General features: G+C 39.6%; 2 protein-coding genes across 3 annotated transcripts in view; one reads left to right on the top strand and one right to left on the bottom strand.

Moving 5' to 3' along the window:
* rhbdd3 (rhomboid domain containing 3) overlaps window positions 1–4,777 on the top strand; it is a 35,400-nt gene extending 30,623 nt beyond the window's left edge. The window contains exon 6 of one of the 2 annotated variants that reach the window (XM_070887892.1): window positions 1,523–4,777. In XM_070887892.1, the coding sequence (XP_070743993.1) occupies window positions 1,523–1,679 (157 nt within the window). In that variant the 3' untranslated portion in view covers window positions 1,680–4,777. The remainder of the gene's footprint in view (window positions 1–1,522) is intronic. The other variant, XM_070887891.1, reaches the window with a different exon arrangement.
* emid1 (EMI domain containing 1) overlaps window positions 3,901–18,066 on the bottom strand; it is a 398,814-nt gene continuing 384,648 nt past the window's right edge. Inside the window, exons 14-15 of the mRNA XM_070887893.1 lie at window positions 14,705–14,795; window positions 3,901–5,800 (exon numbers count right to left, since the gene is read on the bottom strand). Of these exons, the coding sequence (XP_070743994.1) occupies window positions 5,670–5,800; window positions 14,705–14,795 (222 nt within the window). The 3' untranslated portion in view covers window positions 3,901–5,669. The remainder of the gene's footprint in view (window positions 5,801–14,704; window positions 14,796–18,066) is intronic.

Genomic DNA, 18,066 nt, shown 5'->3' with positions numbered 1-18,066 from the left:
CTAGCGCCATAGCCTGGAGTCTGTATGCAAGTCTACATGTGTAGATAGCGTGGAGCTGTTTCTTTGTTCGGCAGCTCTCAGTGGGGTGCCTTGGTTTTACATTACATTGCTTTTACATACCAATGCAGCACCTTGCATTTAAATAGTATCTTTAACATAGAAAATATCCAAAGGTGCCTCACAGAAGAGCAGTGGATACTGAGCAGTAATGGAAGAGTTAGAGGAGATGACTGAAAGCAAGATCAAAAGGGAAGGTTTTGAGGAGACTTTTGAAGGTGGGGACAGAGGTGTTTAGGGAGGGAGCTCAGGAGTAAGCAAAGTTGGCTTGAGGCTTGTCCACTGAGAATGCTGAAGAATTATGGCTGCAGGCAGGAGTTGGAGCCCTCTGGCTTCCTCGCCATCCTCTGTTATCAGTGTCATCTCCCTCATCATACTGAAGGTCTTCGTTCTTTGGTGCAGCAGTGTACAGCAAACCAGTATCAATGGGACACTTTGTGAACAGTTTTTCAAGAAGCCATCAGACCTGTCGAGGCAGCAGAATTGTTGCACGAGAGGACCCCAATGGTCTTCTCGATGTGGGCTTTAGTCCAGCCATGGATCTAATTGTAGTGCAGTTTGGCCACTGAGCGTGGCTCATGAATCCTCTCAAGAGCCTAATTGTGTTAGTGAATAGCTCTTGTCCCCAAGCAGCCAGCCTCTCACGTACTGTACAGGAACATGAGTATATGTGATGGGCATAAATGTAACTTTAGGCGATGGTGTAAAATGGGCGATATGAGTATCAGTGAGTGGCACTCTCGCCTCTGAGTCAGAAGGTTGTGGGTTCAAGTCCCACTCCAGGCACTTGAGCACAAAAAATCTAGGCTGTCACTCCAATGCAGTGCTGAGGGTGCACTGCACTGTCGGATGTGCCGTCTTTCGGATGAGATGTTAAAACGAGGCCTCGTCTGCTCTCTCAAGTGGGGGTAAAAGGTCCCATGGCCCTATTTTGAAGAACAGCAGGGGAATTAGCCCCAGTATCCTAGCCAATATTTATTCCTCAATCAACATAACAACAAAACAGATTATCTGGTCAGTATCACATTGCTCTTTGTGGGAGCTTGCTTGTGTGCAATTTGGCTGCCGCGTTTCCCACATTACAACAATGACTACACTTCAAAAGTATTTCATTGGCTGTAAAGCGCTTTAAGATGTCCGGTGGTCGAGAAAGATGCTATATAAATCCAAGTCTTTTCTTTTATGTCGAATTATTCACCCATTATACACAATTGATTTTCCTTTCCATTGGTCCATGGAAGGGAAATCCATGGCACACCAATTCGATTTTGCGCCATTGGCCAAAGATAAAATTACCCACATTGTGTCCATGTAATGCGCTGCCTAGTCATGAAATCTTTGTTGGAAAATAATTGCCACTTTCTCATTGGATTTCACCAGTAGAAATATAATTAGGGATATAATTTCCACATGTATATGCAATAAATTGCTTTCTTAATGTTTTCTTTCATTGTCCCTCTCTCAGACTACAGCAATTAGAACGGATGGGCTTCTCAACTGAAAAGGCTGTTTTAGCACTGGCTGCTTCGGGAAAGGTGGAGAGTGCTGTCAACCTCCTAGTGGAAGACCAAGTTGGAGAGGATGCTGTTGTGACAGCAAAGGTGAAAATGACATCCAAGTGAATGTCATTGGTACTGTTCAACATTGCCCCCTACAGGAGCAAAATGTCTTTACAGGTTCCTGAAAGCGGATTCAAGTCCAGTCGGTCGATGCTACCTTTGTGTCACAAAAGTGAAACATTAACACAGTTGTCCATTTTGTAGATTTGCATCTATGTATCACTAAAATTGTTACTTAGATTTCATGCCCAGCGGTCATTTTTCATTAATATATTTCAGTAATGGTCACTAATATTTAAATATGTTGAAAGAAATACTGGGCAGGCGGATATGGTTTTGAAATCTGATTCCCATATGTCTGAGTCAAGTCAGAAATATTTGGCATGAGGTTGAATGGTACCTACACATTAATTAAAATGAAATATATATTTCTAAAGCATTTCTGTAATAACTAGGCACTAAATTTGTATCTTGCTGTAAGTTTGGAATCATTTGAAATGTCCTGGAGATTGTGAATAAACATTACAATGAATGCAAACGGGTTCCTACAAAAATACTACTACTTAAACCTGGCCAAATTAGGTGAAAGGGAACTTTAAAAAAAAAGCCAATGACAGTGGTGGGATATAGCAGCTTCAAACTAAAGAAATTACACAATGTGTTGAAAAAGTAGTATTTTACTTGAACTTTTTGCCAAATTTTCAAATGTTTCCTCTGCTCACCAATGTAACAGTTTGATGCAAATAACACAGCTTATAGTAATTAAATTAACGAACAGCATTAAATATTGTTCCTTTTAACAATTATCTGCATTTACGAACCGAGAGAGATGGATAACAAGGTTCAATCTAGGAAGAGGCTGTAATAGCCCTTTGCTGGTTGCTTGATTTTTCTGAGTTTAGAATTTGGTTTTGGTCACTCACATGTCTAACTTGCACGGCTGCCCATCACCATGCTTACGAATTTCCAAACATAGTTACTAGAGGAGAGTTTCAGTTTCCCTGATATGATGGAGAGCTTACAAGTTGACAAGAGAAAAGTCTTGGGAATTCTCGAGTATGCAGGTGTATTACTGGAGTTCAACCAGTTAAAACCACACAGCTTACCAGTATATGGCGACAATAAGCTTCCCAATGCTCTCTAGGACCAATTAGGCTGGGAGCTAGCTGGAGCTGAGTGGAAGTATCACAGCTCCCATTGACAGATGCTCATCTTCAGATCCCATTAATGGGCCAGGCCCCCCTGGTCAGTCAAGTTCCCTGCAGCAAAGCGGACATACCTGGTCCATGTATCGGATTGTACAATTTCCCATAAAGGGTTAACTTGGTTCCTATTTTCTAGGTGTGTCATCTTGGATCTAACTTGACACTAAAAAGACCATACATCCCATTGCATTCCTCACCACCCACTCCAAGGGTAACAACAACTAGTTAGTTTATAGGTTAATATTCCAATAACATAATAGAATTTGATTCTTCATGAAGTAAAAAGTACCCTGGGACATAAAAGCTGATCAAGAATTAAAAATACATAAGATAATCATACTAATGATATGGACTGCAAAACTGAGCTCTGCTAATTATTCCAAGTTCTAGTTTTGGAAGAAATGCCACTTGGGATGTATACACTATTTTAGACATTTGATGCTGATAACTGGGAGTGAGCTTCGTGGTAGCATTCCCGCCGCTGAGTCAGAAGGTGAAGAGTTCAAGCCCCACTCCAGAAAGCTCCTGGTCTCTAAATATTAGGATGACCTCCAGTGGGTTACTCGCGACCAGACGGAGTGGCCACTGGCTCAGTGGTAGGATTTCTGCCTTGGAGTCAGAAAGGTTGGGCTCGAATCCCACCCCAGACAGCCCCGGCAAGTAGGGAACAGACCGCCGGCTCGGAATACTGGATTGACATCCAGTGGGCATACTTGTGTCCGATGAGTGCAGGTGCCTCCTCTATCGAAAAGGGTTGGTGAGGCTCTTTAGCCTTGGTTGCAGCCCACCTAGGAGAAGGTACAACGGAAGATAAAAACTGAGCAAGGCAATGGGAAATCACCTCAACTACTCTTTCCTAGAAAATGGCTCAAGACTCTAACCTGGGAGACTCTAGGATCAGCTCTGGGGCAGAACACAATGGACTTACTGTAGTTAGTCAATTTGAATATGCAAGTTACATGTAACCAGTGTGACATATAAAATAAATCTTTTGTCTTATACAGCGATAAAGTATTACAAAAAATAAAAATTCAAAGAAAAGCATCAAAAAAAGGTCAAAAGACTTAATTTACCTTTTAATGAATATTATGACACGCTTCTCATAGTTGGTATAAAACAGTGCTCTGTACATTGAAATAAGTACGCCCTTTAAGACTGTATATGAAAACACAGTGGCACCAAAAGTTGTACATTGTAAATATACTGAATAAGTGAATACTTTTGCTAGCAACCTGCAATAAAAGCCCATAGTCAAGATACAGAATCTGTGGATAAACAAATAGCAAACCAAATCAGAAACACATGTTGCCTTAATTATGAAATTAAACACTGCACACTGAGCACCATTAAGACACATATAAATCTGTTACAGCCTTAAATGACTGCAATTGAAATGCTACCTTCAAGTACAAATTCAGAGATATATGTACATAAATACTTATAGTACATTTTCATGCTTTGATGGTGAAATGTCCCATTTATTTTAGAATTTTAAGTAGCAGTCCTCTGTTCTCTAGTGAGTATTAATTGGATGTGTACATCCACATTTTTTGCTGATTTGCTATCTATTTTAACATATGCCCTTTAGAACTAAAAAATACACGACTTCTAATAAGATAAAAAGTTTTAGGAATTGCTGGTACGTAATGTTCAAATGTAATAGGAAAGGCAGTATGTTCCTTGCGATTAATATTTTGAGTAACGCATAGATCATTTTAATATTCCAAACAACATTTCTAAATTATATTTAATCTGATCAGAGGAAAACAAATCTAATGGCTCACTTAAAAAGATTTCCTTTACTATCCCTTACTGCTGTTACCATAAATATAACAACAGTATCAGCAAAGTAGTTTGAATATAATTTAAAGAGACAGGATCCCATTTGTTAAACTTCTCCCAAACATTATTTTCAGTTCTAAAGCATTTATTAAAATGCAAACTGATAATCGCTTTCATTCACAAATATTCAATGGTGGGGGTGGGGGCGGAATGGCGAGGTGGGCTCCAGAACTGAATATTACAATTTAACTACGCTATTTGCAAAGTAATAAGTCTGTATTCCTTGATCTGATAAAGACATCTGCTAAAAATGAGAAAATTTTTAAAAATGAATCTCTGTAATTGTTCCTTCTCTTTGATCTAAAATTGTTTACATTCTAATTAAGCAATCATTACTGGCCAACCTACATTTAATCAAAAATAAAAGTAAAAACACCCTGAGTACACAGAAATTGTTGGATGATTCCATTCTAATTTATGAATCGAACAAAGAGTCAAAGATCCATCATAAAATGAGGTGTTCATTTTGGAGAGAACTATCTGGAAGGAGGTGACCAAGGGACAGTGTCTCATTAAACAATTAATTTTTCCATGTAATGAAACTAATTTATCTTTTTGAAATACGTAATGTAAACTGATGGCAATAGTATGATTATACAGCATTTTAGAAAAATTAACCTACTTGTTCATTTACCTACAAGTAAACATTTTCACAAACACAGGAGAAGAAACACCAGTGGCTGCCTTATGACATATTCACCAGAGGCTATGTTTATGAAAAAAAAACACAGAATAGTCATTAAAATGGTGAAACATTGTGTGATATCTATACCATATCTCTGAGATTCCCATTAAGAAAGCAGCCTAGAACACAAGTCATTTTCAGTACGAATAGAGGAAAATGGCCGCAGTTGGACGAGGCAAATCAAGTTAGTCCACTGATGTATTACACAGGACAAATATATGCTTTATGAACAGCTCCAGTGGTTTGGTAATCTGCTTAATCCAGTTTACCACATGTTGTTGCAGGAAGGCACCACATAATTTACATTTACATTGTCCTTAATCATTTCTCTTCAATTTTATGTGCAAGCCTGTGTGAGATAATCTTGTAGGCCGCAAAGCTGCCTCGCTTGCCTCTGAAGAAATTTGGAGGTACAGTCGCGTAAGGATCTACTCCAGATCCATGATCAGGTTCTGTTATGACAAAGACAACATAGTAAATTCAGTTGGACAGAAACATCATTGTACTGTAAGAGAGCTGTTTTATAATAAGAATCCAGAAATGAAGAACAAGGCGGCAAATAAGTAACAATAAATGAGGTTAAGGTTACAAGTTGATTTGCTGAATCTCAGCTTTACATTTTCAATTCACCCATAGCATTATCTGATGGAGTCATTTGGGGGAAGAGCAGTAGTTAGGAGAATGAAGTTTGAACTGTACATTTAGGATATTGACGTTTTACTAAGGGTTATTGAGTTGCCAGAATTTGAAAGGCATAGCCTGGAAATGACTGTGAGCAAATTTACTATATGTATGCATCAATGTATAACATTTCTCTCTCTGCTACTTTAATGATTCTTCCCTTCAATATAAATGGGTTAACATTCCTAGTAAAACAGCAGAGAGAAATTTGATATGAATGCATGTGGTAACAGCACTCATGATCATTTTCAGACTATTTTTTATAAATTCTGACAGCTGAATTAAGACCCATTAAAATCCTATCTGTACAAGATCATCACTTGCAGTCAGTTCCAGGCTCCTGTCGTTGCAGCAGGTATTTACTTTGAGCAAAGTTTATAGAATGGATAGAAAATTATCAGATTTAACGGGAATTCCGGGTTTGGACCTAAAGGAGGGAAATCAGCCAAGGTCTTTAAAGACCAAAAGATGAGGTGACTTGTTTAGCCTGTTTAATTGCTTCATTCTTAAGTCAAAACAACTCATTTCACTTGTGCTGTTTCTCTCACTTTTAATACAGAATTTATTAAAAGAAAATTATGAAAGAATAGAAACAATATTTTATCAGATTTATACAGAATTGGGGGCCATTAGAATTATAATTTTTACAAGAGTATTCTTTGCTTATCCTTTATCAATTAGCGCTTTCCGCCCAAAATTTGATATTAAAAAAAAAGTGTTAGCTCCCTCAGTCTTAGTGTATATGTTATGGCTTCAGCAGTCTACAGTAGTGCACAGGCTGTTATTTCAGAAAACAAGAATTTGACCTGTGACTTTTAAGTACGATCAGGTAAATGCAATAATCTCATTGTACAATAAAATTGGAAAATGCTACGAATACCCAGGATCTGAAAAAAGATTGTTTAATGTTTCCAATAGGGCATTAAAGAAAAGGATACCCCTTTTAGGACTGACCGGAACGAAGGGGATGCTCGTCAAATAAGTTAAATACTGATACAATGAGATTAATAGCCTGAAACATGAACTCTCCTTTCAGATGTTGATGGCCCTTCTGTATACTTCCAGTATTTTCCAGTTTTAGTCCAGATTTCTCACACTTGGCACTTCAGTTTAACTGTGGGCAATGTGAATCCAGGTACTTTTTGCTTTAAACACAGTATAAAGACAACCAGAAACAATAGTATGAATAAGGTTACAAATGAAGAAAAATAAAATCATTTGAGCATTTCTTCCTTTTTAGCAAGCAGTAGACAAAACCATAGACACTCTTCCTCACAGAGCAGTGGGAATGGAAGTAGGAACAGAGTCTTCTCAGGAAAATAGCAAAGCAGGAATAGTCAGTGGTTGAGTATATTCAAGACAGAGATTGATTGATTATTGGATACTAAGGGATAGGGGCATAGTGCAGGAAGGTGGAGTTGAGGTAGAAGATCAGCCATGACCTTACTGAATGACAGTGCAGGCTCGAAGGGCCGAATGGCCTACTCCTATTTCTTCTGTTCTTAAGGAATGGGAGCAAGTCTTCAAAAGCAAAATTAGTCAGTTAATTTAATTAAAGACAATCTTCAGTTGACTACTGAGATAGACTATGTCTATCAGAGTATCAGTCTATGAAATGCCAGCACCTGTGAGAGCAGGTGAAAGAGAAAGCAGCGTTATATTTGTAGAACAGATCGTTTCACTTTAATGGATTCCGCACTTTGTCATGAAGAGAAGGAAACCAGGCAAAAACATGGAAGAAAATGCATTTAGATGTAAAGTTAGAGCTTGACAAACAGCTTGAGCGAATGGAGTTTAAATAAAAGAGACAGCAACCATTTTGCTGAGCTCTATGAAAATTGAGTACATGAGATTTATTGTAAGTTTTACAACAGCCCTGTATACAATGTTAAAAAAGACAATGAGAATTGATTGAGCTAATTTTTTTAAAAAGCTAATGCTAAATGAGATGATCTTGTATCTGAAGTAAATGCTGCTTTTGCTGGACTAAAATTTACAACAATATATTTAATGAATTTACTCAGTAAGACGTCGTTTGGCTCTTATTTTTGCTATTTATCAATAATTAAAATATTTATAGACTTAATATCAAACCATTCCATAGAGTGTGATGATTTCAAATGTGTTATTGAGCTCACAGTTGTTTTGCTGTTGCTTTTCCCTGATGCTAAACCCATGTCATGAATAAAATCATTAAACCCAAATGATTGCAAAGACATATACACAAAATATAAATTCACAGTAGATAACTTATTGCGTAAAAATTGTGCACATTCCTTGCATCAATTAAATGTTGAGCATCACAATTCTATGTTAGTATTTTGTTTTCAGGACAGTGCCTATAAGGTTTGAACATATATTATATTTTAATATGCACAGTAGTTTATGTGTATTGTATTAAAAGTTGCAGTTTCTAATACAGGCCCTTTGTACACTGTTTGAACGCAGACAGCATACAGTTTCCTGTCTCATAAAGACTGTGTTGTAGTAATATCACAACATTTCCAAATGGTTACCAAAAAAGGTTAATACCATTATAAATTACTTTGGCAATTATAATTATGATATGCCCATCATTAAAAACTATGTCAAATTTCTCTGTCACAAATATATTCCTTGACTAAATGTAAAGACGTAGCTATGATATTTGAAAGATTATGTGGAGCAGCTTTAAATAATTATTGCAAAATATAGATCACAACAGAATAAACAAAGAGATTCAGAGCTCAGTTTAATATTTAATACTTTCACGACCATCAATGCTACTGTTTATTGTTTGATTTGCAACATCTGAATACACAATTTTGTTTGTGACGGAATTAGCCATTTATTTGTTTGCGGAAGTCAGTGCAACAACCTTTTTATGCAGAAAATGCACATTGAGTGTTGGTGGCTTGTGAAGAATAAACTATCACGTAGCATTGTCATTTCTATAGCTTTTACATTATTAAAAAATCATTGTATAATTATTTTACAAAATAATAGCTTAAAAACAATACTTTGAGTCGTATTTACAGTGACAAAATTGCAAGTCAATCTTAATCTGTAGAATGGCTGCGGGGTAACTGTAAAAGATGGGGGAAAGCATCCTATTGGAGTGGTGCTAAAGAGCATAAAGGGGCAACTACTCTGTTGCCATGCATTACAATTTCATGTTTTGCAAGATATTTTTGTAATGTATATTTTGTCATTTTCGCCTCCTCACTTAAGTGTTCCTGAGATATGGTTCCAGGGCTACCAGTTATCCTTCAGTACCTTTGCTGCAGTTGTTATTATGTTTGATAGTTTTCTCCTCCATCATTCAATTTAAACCACGTGACTCCATTTTCCCTGAAGAAGGCGACTGCAATGCGGTTCCATCATGTGCCCAAAGCCAACCATACTTCTCCCAAGTAGCCATTTTTCATGTGTGAGCCTTGGTCGTGGGTGTCAGAAGGATATTCAACCATAGAAAGGTTCACAGTTGAGCCCTGTCCACACAGCTATTTTTTCCAGCAAGGGTTATTTGATAGTAATGATGAACAGGAACGCTTACTGATCATTATCCAGTGCATGTGAGAGTACCAATTAAGATAGGATTGATTTCATATTGAGTAGCCGACTTCAGTGTCCTCCTTGCAGGCCTCCCATCCGCTAACCTCCAACTTTTGCAAAAACTCAGTACTCGGATCCTGTCTCGCACTACGTCTTGTTCACCCATCAGCCACATTGACACTGATGTACATTGGCTCCCTGTCCCTCAATGTAGTCAATTCAAAATCCTTATCCATGTCTTAAAATCTCACCACCTTCCTATCTCTGGAATTTCCTCCAGCCTTATATTCCCTCTGCACCTTCAGTTCTCTGATTTTGGTATTTTTTAAAATCCTCTCTTCCCACTTCCCCTAGCTAACCGCCCTCCCCCTCTCCCATTGGTGGCAGAGCCTTCAGCCATTCTACTGTTTGGAACTCTCCCTAATTCCCTTTGCCCTTCCACTTCTCTCTTCACCTTTAAAAATCTTTAAAAAATATCCCTTCGATCAAGCTTTCAGTTAATCATTTTGTCATCTCAATATCTCCAATCCTAGCCTCCCATCCTTCACCCTCCATAAACTCCAACTTGCCCAAAATGTCATTGCCCATATCCCTTCCTTCACTAAGTTCTATTCCATCTTCACTGACCTACACTAGCTGCCTGACTCCCAATGTACTGAATTTACAATTCTCATCTTCAAATCTTCATGGCCTTTGCTGACTCTATGCAATCTCCTCCAGCATCTCCTCGCATGTCTTTTGGTTCTCTGACTCTGGGCTCTTGTGCATTCCCCTCCCTTTATGCCACCACTGATTGCAGAGCCCCTTGCCATCTAACCTTATTCTCTGGACATCCCTCACCAAATCCTTTCATCGCTCCACTTCTTACTTTACCTTTTGTAGCCTTCTTAAAACCCATCTCTCCAAGCAATCCTTAATTAACTCCTAATGCTCCCACTATGGCTTGGTGTCCATTCCCATTTCTCTGTAAAGCAGCTTGGGTTTTATTTTCCTATGTTAAAGGCACGATATAAATTCATGTTTTTGGTTTGTAATCCAGAGTTATAACAACATAGTAATGTCTTGGCACGATAAGATCATTGGTCCATCTTGCCTACCTTTCCAAACCTTCCAGCAGGTTCCTCACTGTAATTCTAGAACTAATAGCCCTGTGTCCCATTTTTAACAGGAACTCATCCTGTCTTTTTAAAAAATCTGCCTTGGTTTTTCTGTTCCAGCATCCTCACTGGTAATCTATTCCACAATGTTATCACCCTCTTAACTCAGAAAAAAGCTACATTTCTTATTTTCTTTTGAGACCCTTACCTTTAAATGGCTCTGCGCTCCTCCAATTCTGGCCTCTTGCCAACCCCGATTGTAATCGCTCCACCATTGTCGGCAGTACCTTCAGCTACCTAGCCCCAAGCTCTGGAATTCCCTCCCTAAACCTTTACACCTCCTTTAAGAACTACAGGGCCAAAATTCAGGCCCGCCAGAAAGCTGGCGTACCTACCTTTTTTTTTTAAAAACGTTTTTTCCACCAGGAGCGTTGAGGTGGCCTTTGGGTCGGTTTTTGGGACTTTGTACTTTTTTTTAAACATTGGACCGGAAGTCGGTCATAGTGGGGGTGGAAGTGCGGCAGTAAGTCACACTGAGGGGCGGAGGTTGGGGTGGGATCGAGACTCCGCTGCTGTCACTCAGCGGTGCTGCGGTGATGACGTCACAGCGCATGTGCGTCACCATGCTCTCTCCCCTCCGTTAAAGGGGAGAGAATTGGGCCACCAGGGTGGGTTTCAGCCGGGCCAGCAGACTGGCACCCAAGAGGGGGTGCCAAGCTGCCTGTTGGCGGCCCGGCCGAACTCGGGGGAGCAATAGTGCGGCCGACATGGAAGTCGGCTAGCAAAAAATATAAGATGGCAGCCGTGGCATTCAGCCCTCGCCTTTAATAGCCGCTGCACCGCCAGGGCAGAGAGAGAGCAGACAAGGTGCACCGACAGAGAAAGCTGTCAGGGGCACCTCACGGCGGGGCAACGATTTTTTAACCTAAATTTCGGTCAGAGTATTCTGGAGGCGAGGGAGAGCAGCGGTACGCATTTTGATGATGTGCTTGCGGCGGCCATCAGCAGCAGGGCGGAAGTGGGAACAGGCCGAAATATCCCTGACCTGAATTTGGGTCGGGGTGGCCAATGGACTGCAACGCGGTGACCACTCGATTCTACCACATGGCCGCCGCAAAACAGCGGAAATAGGCCTTATACGGACCCTAAACTTCAGCCCCTACCTCTTTGACTAAGCTCTGTCCTAATATCTCCTTATGTGGCTCAGTGTCAAACTTTGTCTGATAACACTCCTGTACATGCCTTGGGATATTTCACAACATTAAAGACGCTCTATAAATGCAAGTTGTTGTTGGTGACGGTGGTGTCCCCTAATCCATGAATCATATATCTGACAAAAATAACTTTCTTGGATCTAAATTCTCTATCCTCACAAAATCTTAAAACATCTCTATTAAGTCTCTCTTCATCCTTTTCTTTAAAGAGCAAAGACTTAGGGTAGACAATGTTTCCTCATTAATCAGTCCTCTAAGTTCAGGAATCAGCCTCATACCTCTCTTCTGTATGCCCTCCAATAATTCTATATCTGTTCTGTAATTATGGAGAAAAGACTAAACACAGTGCTCCAAATGCGGTCTCTTCAAGGCCAGCTACAACTTCAAAATTACTTAGCTATACATACTAACTTCCATATCCTTGTTTCCAAACGTTTCACTGACCTGTTTAACAAAGCCCCCACATCTCTTCTCTGCTCTGTTATCTCAAGCATGTTATCATTTGACTTGCCCTGCACATTCTCACTTCTTCTACCTACCACAGAATTATAGAATCACAGAATAGTTACAGCATGGAAGAAGGCCATTCAGCCCGTCGAACCCGTGCCAGCTCTCTGCAAGAGCACCTCAGCTAGTCCCACTCCCCTGCCCTTTCCCCGTAGCCCTGCAAATATTTTTCTTTTAGGTACTTATCCAACTCCCTTTTGAAAGCAGTGATTGAGTCTGGCTCCATCACCCTTTCAGGCAGTGCATTCCAGATCCTAACCACTCGCTGTGTAAAAAAGTTTTTTCTTGTGTCGCCTTTGGTTCTTTTCCTTAAATCTGTGTCCTCTGGTTCTCGACCCTTCTGCCAATGGGAACAGTTTCTCTCTATCTACTCTGTCCAGACCCCTCATGATATTGAATACCTCTATCATATCTCCTCTCAATCTTCTCTGCTCTAAAGAGAACAACCTCAAGTTCTCCATTTATCCATGTAACTGAAATCCCTCATCCTTGGAATCATTCTTGTAAATCTTTTCTGCACCCTCTCTTAAGCCTTCACATCCTTCCTAAAGTGCGTTGTCCAGAATTGGACACAATACTCCAGTTGGGGTCGAACCAGTGTTTTATACAGGTTCATCATAAATTCCACGCTTTTGTACTCATTCTTTCTACCAAAATGTATCACTTCACACATCTGCCACGTGTCCGCCCGTTCCACCAGCCTGTCTATGTCCTCTTGAAGTCTATCACTCTCCTGCACGCTGTTCACAAGTTTTGCTTCATCTGCAAATTTTGAAATTATGCCTTGTACACCCACATCCAAGTCATTAATATACATCAAGAAAAACAGTGGTCCCAGAACTGACCCCTAGGGAACACCACTCTATACCTTCCCCCAGTCCGAAAAACAACTGTCAACCACTAGTCTCTGTTTCCTGTCACTTAGCCAATTCTGTATCCATGCTGCCACTGTCCCTTTTATTCCATGGGCTTCAACTTTGCTGGCAAGCCTATTATGTGGCACTTTAGCAAACGGCTTTTTGAAATCCATGTACGCCACGTCAACTGCATTACCCTCATCAACCCTCTCTGTTAACTCATCAAAAAACTCAATCAAGTTGGTTAAACACAATTTGCCTTTAACAAATCCGTGCTGGCTTTCTTTAATTAATCCACACTTGTCCAAGTGACTGTTAATTTTGTCCTTGATTATGGTTTCTAAAAGCTTCCCCACTACCGAGGTTTCTGGGTTTATCTTTACACCCTTTTTTGAACAAGGGTGTAACATTTGCAATTTTCCAGTTCTCTGGCACCACCCCCGTTTCTAAGGAGGATTGGAAGATTATGGCCAGTACCTCCACAATTTCTTCCTTCACTTCCCTCAGCGTCCTAGGATGCATCCCATCCGCTCCTGGTGACTTATCTACTTTAAGTACAGCCAGCTTTTCTAGTACTTTTATCAATTCTTATCCCATCCAGTATCTCCTCTATCTACTCCTTTACTACGTCTATGGCAGCATCTTCTTCCTTGGTGAAGATAGATACAAAGTACTCATTTAGTACCTCAACCATACTCTCTGCCTCCATGCATAGCTCTCCTTTATGGTCCCTAATCGGCCTCACCCCTCCTCGTAGTACCCGTTTATTATTTATATACCTATAGAAGACTTTTAGATTACCTTTTATGTTACCTAATCTCATGACTTTATGTTGAATTCCATCTGCCCATTTACCTACGCCGTTGAGGTCCCTTTGGATTATTGCACACTGGTTAGCACCCAATTTGATATCATCCAAAGATTATATTCCATCCTGCAAATCATTTACAAAAATTAACAGCAGCAGCTCCAATACTGATCCCTGTGGCTTGTGAATCATGACCATTCAGTACTCTGTGTTGTACATATTATTATGTAGTATATTTTTCACAGCGTTGTCACTTTTCTGACTTACGTTACATGTTTCTGGCACGGTTTTGTTAAATCACTGTCATTTGCAAGGTGAAGCTCTGCTGAATATATTTTAGAAGTTGTGAAATCAGAAGAAAGCTTTTTGTAAAACTGAAGATGGCGTGATAGTTTCAAGCTGATTTTTACCTCATTTTGTCACTGATAGGATAACATTTTGTTAGAATTACACTGAGCTCACAGGGCTAATGTGTACATTGGACTGTTTTCATCTGTTACCTGAAATATTCCACAGTAATAAAATAAACATAATGAAATATAGCTCCTCGTCACTTCAGCCTCTATGCAGGATTGTTAAGCATCCAGCCATTACAAAATGCTTGGGACCATTTGTTGGCATGAATACTGCAATTTTTAATGTTTGACCACTTGGTTACCTGGCCACACGATGGCTTCCAGTAAGGTTACCCTTCTAGCCAGAACTTCTAATTCAGCTTGAAGATCTTGGAACATCTGCCAACTAACAGCCTGGTGGAGATTGAAAACAGCAACAGAAAATGTTTGGTTTCCCCGGTTAAAAATTAGTTATGATCAGGAGTTGGGAACCAGGCCAGTCACGCTCTTATTACTTTCAGTAATAGTTTAATTCACCGTGGTAAATATACCTGTTTAAATAATATTCAAGAAGGAAAAATAATCCAATTTTACTAAGTAGCTATTTGTAAGCTTTTGGGAACTGGCTGAACTGCAAATAAAACCAATTTCATCAACTGGTAAATATGACACTTTTTCTAGATTATTTGCAGGTTTTTCCATTGTAAATTTCAGATCATTTTAATGTTTCAATTGAAAGACAATGTAGGAGATTATTTTGGAGTAAATTATGGACTTTCCTAGTTCCCACTGTTGCAGTGTCTGGGTATTTGGTTATCCCCATACACACATAAATAACAGCACTACAGTAAGGATTTGTACTGAGAATTGGACATCACACTCAGACACACAATAAAGAACATTGCTTGTTGACATTGTCCTTTACTTTAAGTATAACTCCCTCCCTACACCATATATGATTTATCCAATTCAAACCAGAAGCAATTGTTGAAAACAAATTGAAAATTAAACACTAGTTTTTTTCATGTTCTGTTGTGTGACCTGTTGTGCCTGCCCATAAGACTCGGTACAAAAATCTTTCCATTCCCTTTACTCACCATGAATACCAATCATAGTCTCCAAGATTAATACCCTCTCTGCTAAAATCTTCAAAGCTTCCCGGATTTGGTGTATACCTTCCCCCTGTGGAAGACAGATACAGCCATCAAGGGAAATGCCAGCAACTGACTTGCTGTCATATCCTCCTTTTTTTTTGGTAGGGATTTGGCCTCAATTTCAGCATTCCATATGAATGACCAAAACAAAGGCAGTAGCATGCAGGTTCCATCTCAGTCTCTAAACTGCAAACATTTAGATATTGCTTTTAGGTTGTCATTGCAATGCATTCGTCCGGAGCTCAGACATTTAAAAAAAACACTACCAAACAAGCTAGCTCGGAACACTTTTCTTAACAAATCTAACAGATTATTCACTAGGCAGAATGCAAACATTAAGTTCAAACCGCTTACTTTGGGTTCAGGCTGTGGTGTTTTTTTTAGTACAGATGCAACCTACATTTTAAATAACTGCATATCATTATTACTGGAAACGTTGTACAAGGCAGGATGCGAAACGAGGACACATCAGCATGTTAATATTTCTCTGTTTAATGAAGCAGCCGGATGCAAATTATTAAAGTCAGGCAACACACATAACATGGTAAGTCATGCAACAAGACAACATGAATGGAGGACAGTTTTAATGACATTTCCACAGCTGTATCCCCTTCCCGCTGCATGAGGAACAGGTAAATGACTGAAGCACTTGGCACATTTAAACATGTTTAGAAGACTCTTTGACAAAATTTGACAAAGTTTAATAAACAATTGTTTTTTCTTTAGTGAAGCTGTGCATTCAGCTTCATATAGAAAAACATCCCAAAAACAATTTTCACAATCAAGTTTTGATTAATGTAACTTTTCTTGAATCAACTAAATGTATTCAGTCAGAAAGGTTTGGAAGAAACATGCAGAATATATTGAACAAACTCATTAACTGTACTTTACGAACCTAGAAACCATGTTTGTAGCCATGATTTTTTGAGTTTTAAAATAACATGCACTATTACCAAGAACTTCACAGCAGCACCTCCAGGAACACAATGACCAATCATGGCCATTTCTTTCACAGAGCAAAAGAAACAGCAGTTTCAATTTCAAATGAAGGGATTACAGAATTTTAAAAAATGAAATGAAGAGTTCAGTGATGAGTCAACACACTCTCGAAACAGCAGCATCAAACCGCCAAAGAAAATAGCATACCCACCAGAATTTACAGAATTGGGAAATGCATTAAATAGGCTTATGAAGTTTACTGTATTTAAAATGTTTCTCCAATGGCTAGAGTTGTTAAACTGGTGGGTTAATTACAGAACAAGTCAATAGGTTAACAAAAGACAAAACCACAACACTCCAAGTTAATAAAAAAATACTTTTTCATGCGTGGATTAGCAACACTCCTCTTTTGGTTTGTTGCCTTTTCCCATCTGATGCTACACATCTTCTCGTGATGAAAGCACAGGTTGACAACTTGCTCCCATGCTTCCACCAATGTTGCTGAGAGGTGTGTAAGGATGGTGAAGGTAACTATTCCTCCCCTTCCCTCCTTGTGGGAAGTACCTGGTGTTGGGCGACACAAAAGTAGATAGTTTGGCCATCAGCGAGGAGGACTGTAAAAGACTTCAGGAGGACATAGAAAGTCAGAATGAGCAGACAGATGGCAGATGGAACCAGGCTGAAACATTTAGATTTAAAAGGACGCTACCAGAAATGCGAGGGTATACCTATCACGAAAAGACAAGGCTGAGAGGCGATCTAATCGAGGTCTTTAAAATTATGAAAGGTTTTGAGAGAGTAGATAGAGAGAGAGTGTTTCCATTTGTGGGGAATTGCAAAATTAGTGGCCATCACTACAGGTGCACTGTCCCGAATCCGGACTTCCAAAAACCAGACATTTCAGCGAGCGGCGAGGTCCGAAATCCGGCAAGGATTCGGTCTGCGGCGAGGTCAGAAATCTGGCAAAACCAGAAATCCGGCACGGATTTGGTCCCGAGGATTCCGGATTTAAGACTATCGATTTTCTTGTCTGAAATCCGGCAAAACCCAAAAACCGTCACGGACTCGGTCCCGAATTTCAAACGTTGCACCTGTATAAGATAGTCACCAAGAAATCCAATAGGGAATTCAGAAGAAACTTCTTTACCCAGAGAGTGGTGAGAATGTGGAACTCGCTACCACAGGGAGTGGTTGAAGTGAATAGTAAAGATGCATTTCAGGGGAGGTTAGATAAGCATATGAGGAAAAAGGGAATAGAGGGTTATGGTGATAGATTTAGATGAGGAAAGACACGAGGATGCTCGTGTGGGCCATAAATGCCGGCATGTACTGGTTGGGCTGAATGGCCTGTTTCTGTGCCATATATCCTATGTTGTCCTAAGTAATTTAATGTGGAGTAGTGTAAGATGATGCACTTTGGTAGAAGGAATGGGTGTTTACACCTATTGGAGATGTTGAAGCATGTGGAGTAATAGAGAGGCCAGGAGGTACAAATACAAAGGGGCCAAAAATCAATGGTCGTTCTGGTACACGTGCAACCTAAGTCCAGTGGAAGGACTGGAAATTTGTCTGGAATGCAGATATGTCAGCTT

Source organism: Pristiophorus japonicus, chromosome 8 (genome assembly GCF_044704955.1).
Source record: "Pristiophorus japonicus isolate sPriJap1 chromosome 8, sPriJap1.hap1, whole genome shotgun sequence".
NCBI lineage: Eukaryota > Metazoa > Chordata > Chondrichthyes > Pristiophoridae > Pristiophorus > Pristiophorus japonicus.
Note: the sequence above shows the minus strand (reverse complement) of the source record. Positions and strands in the feature narration are given on the sequence as shown.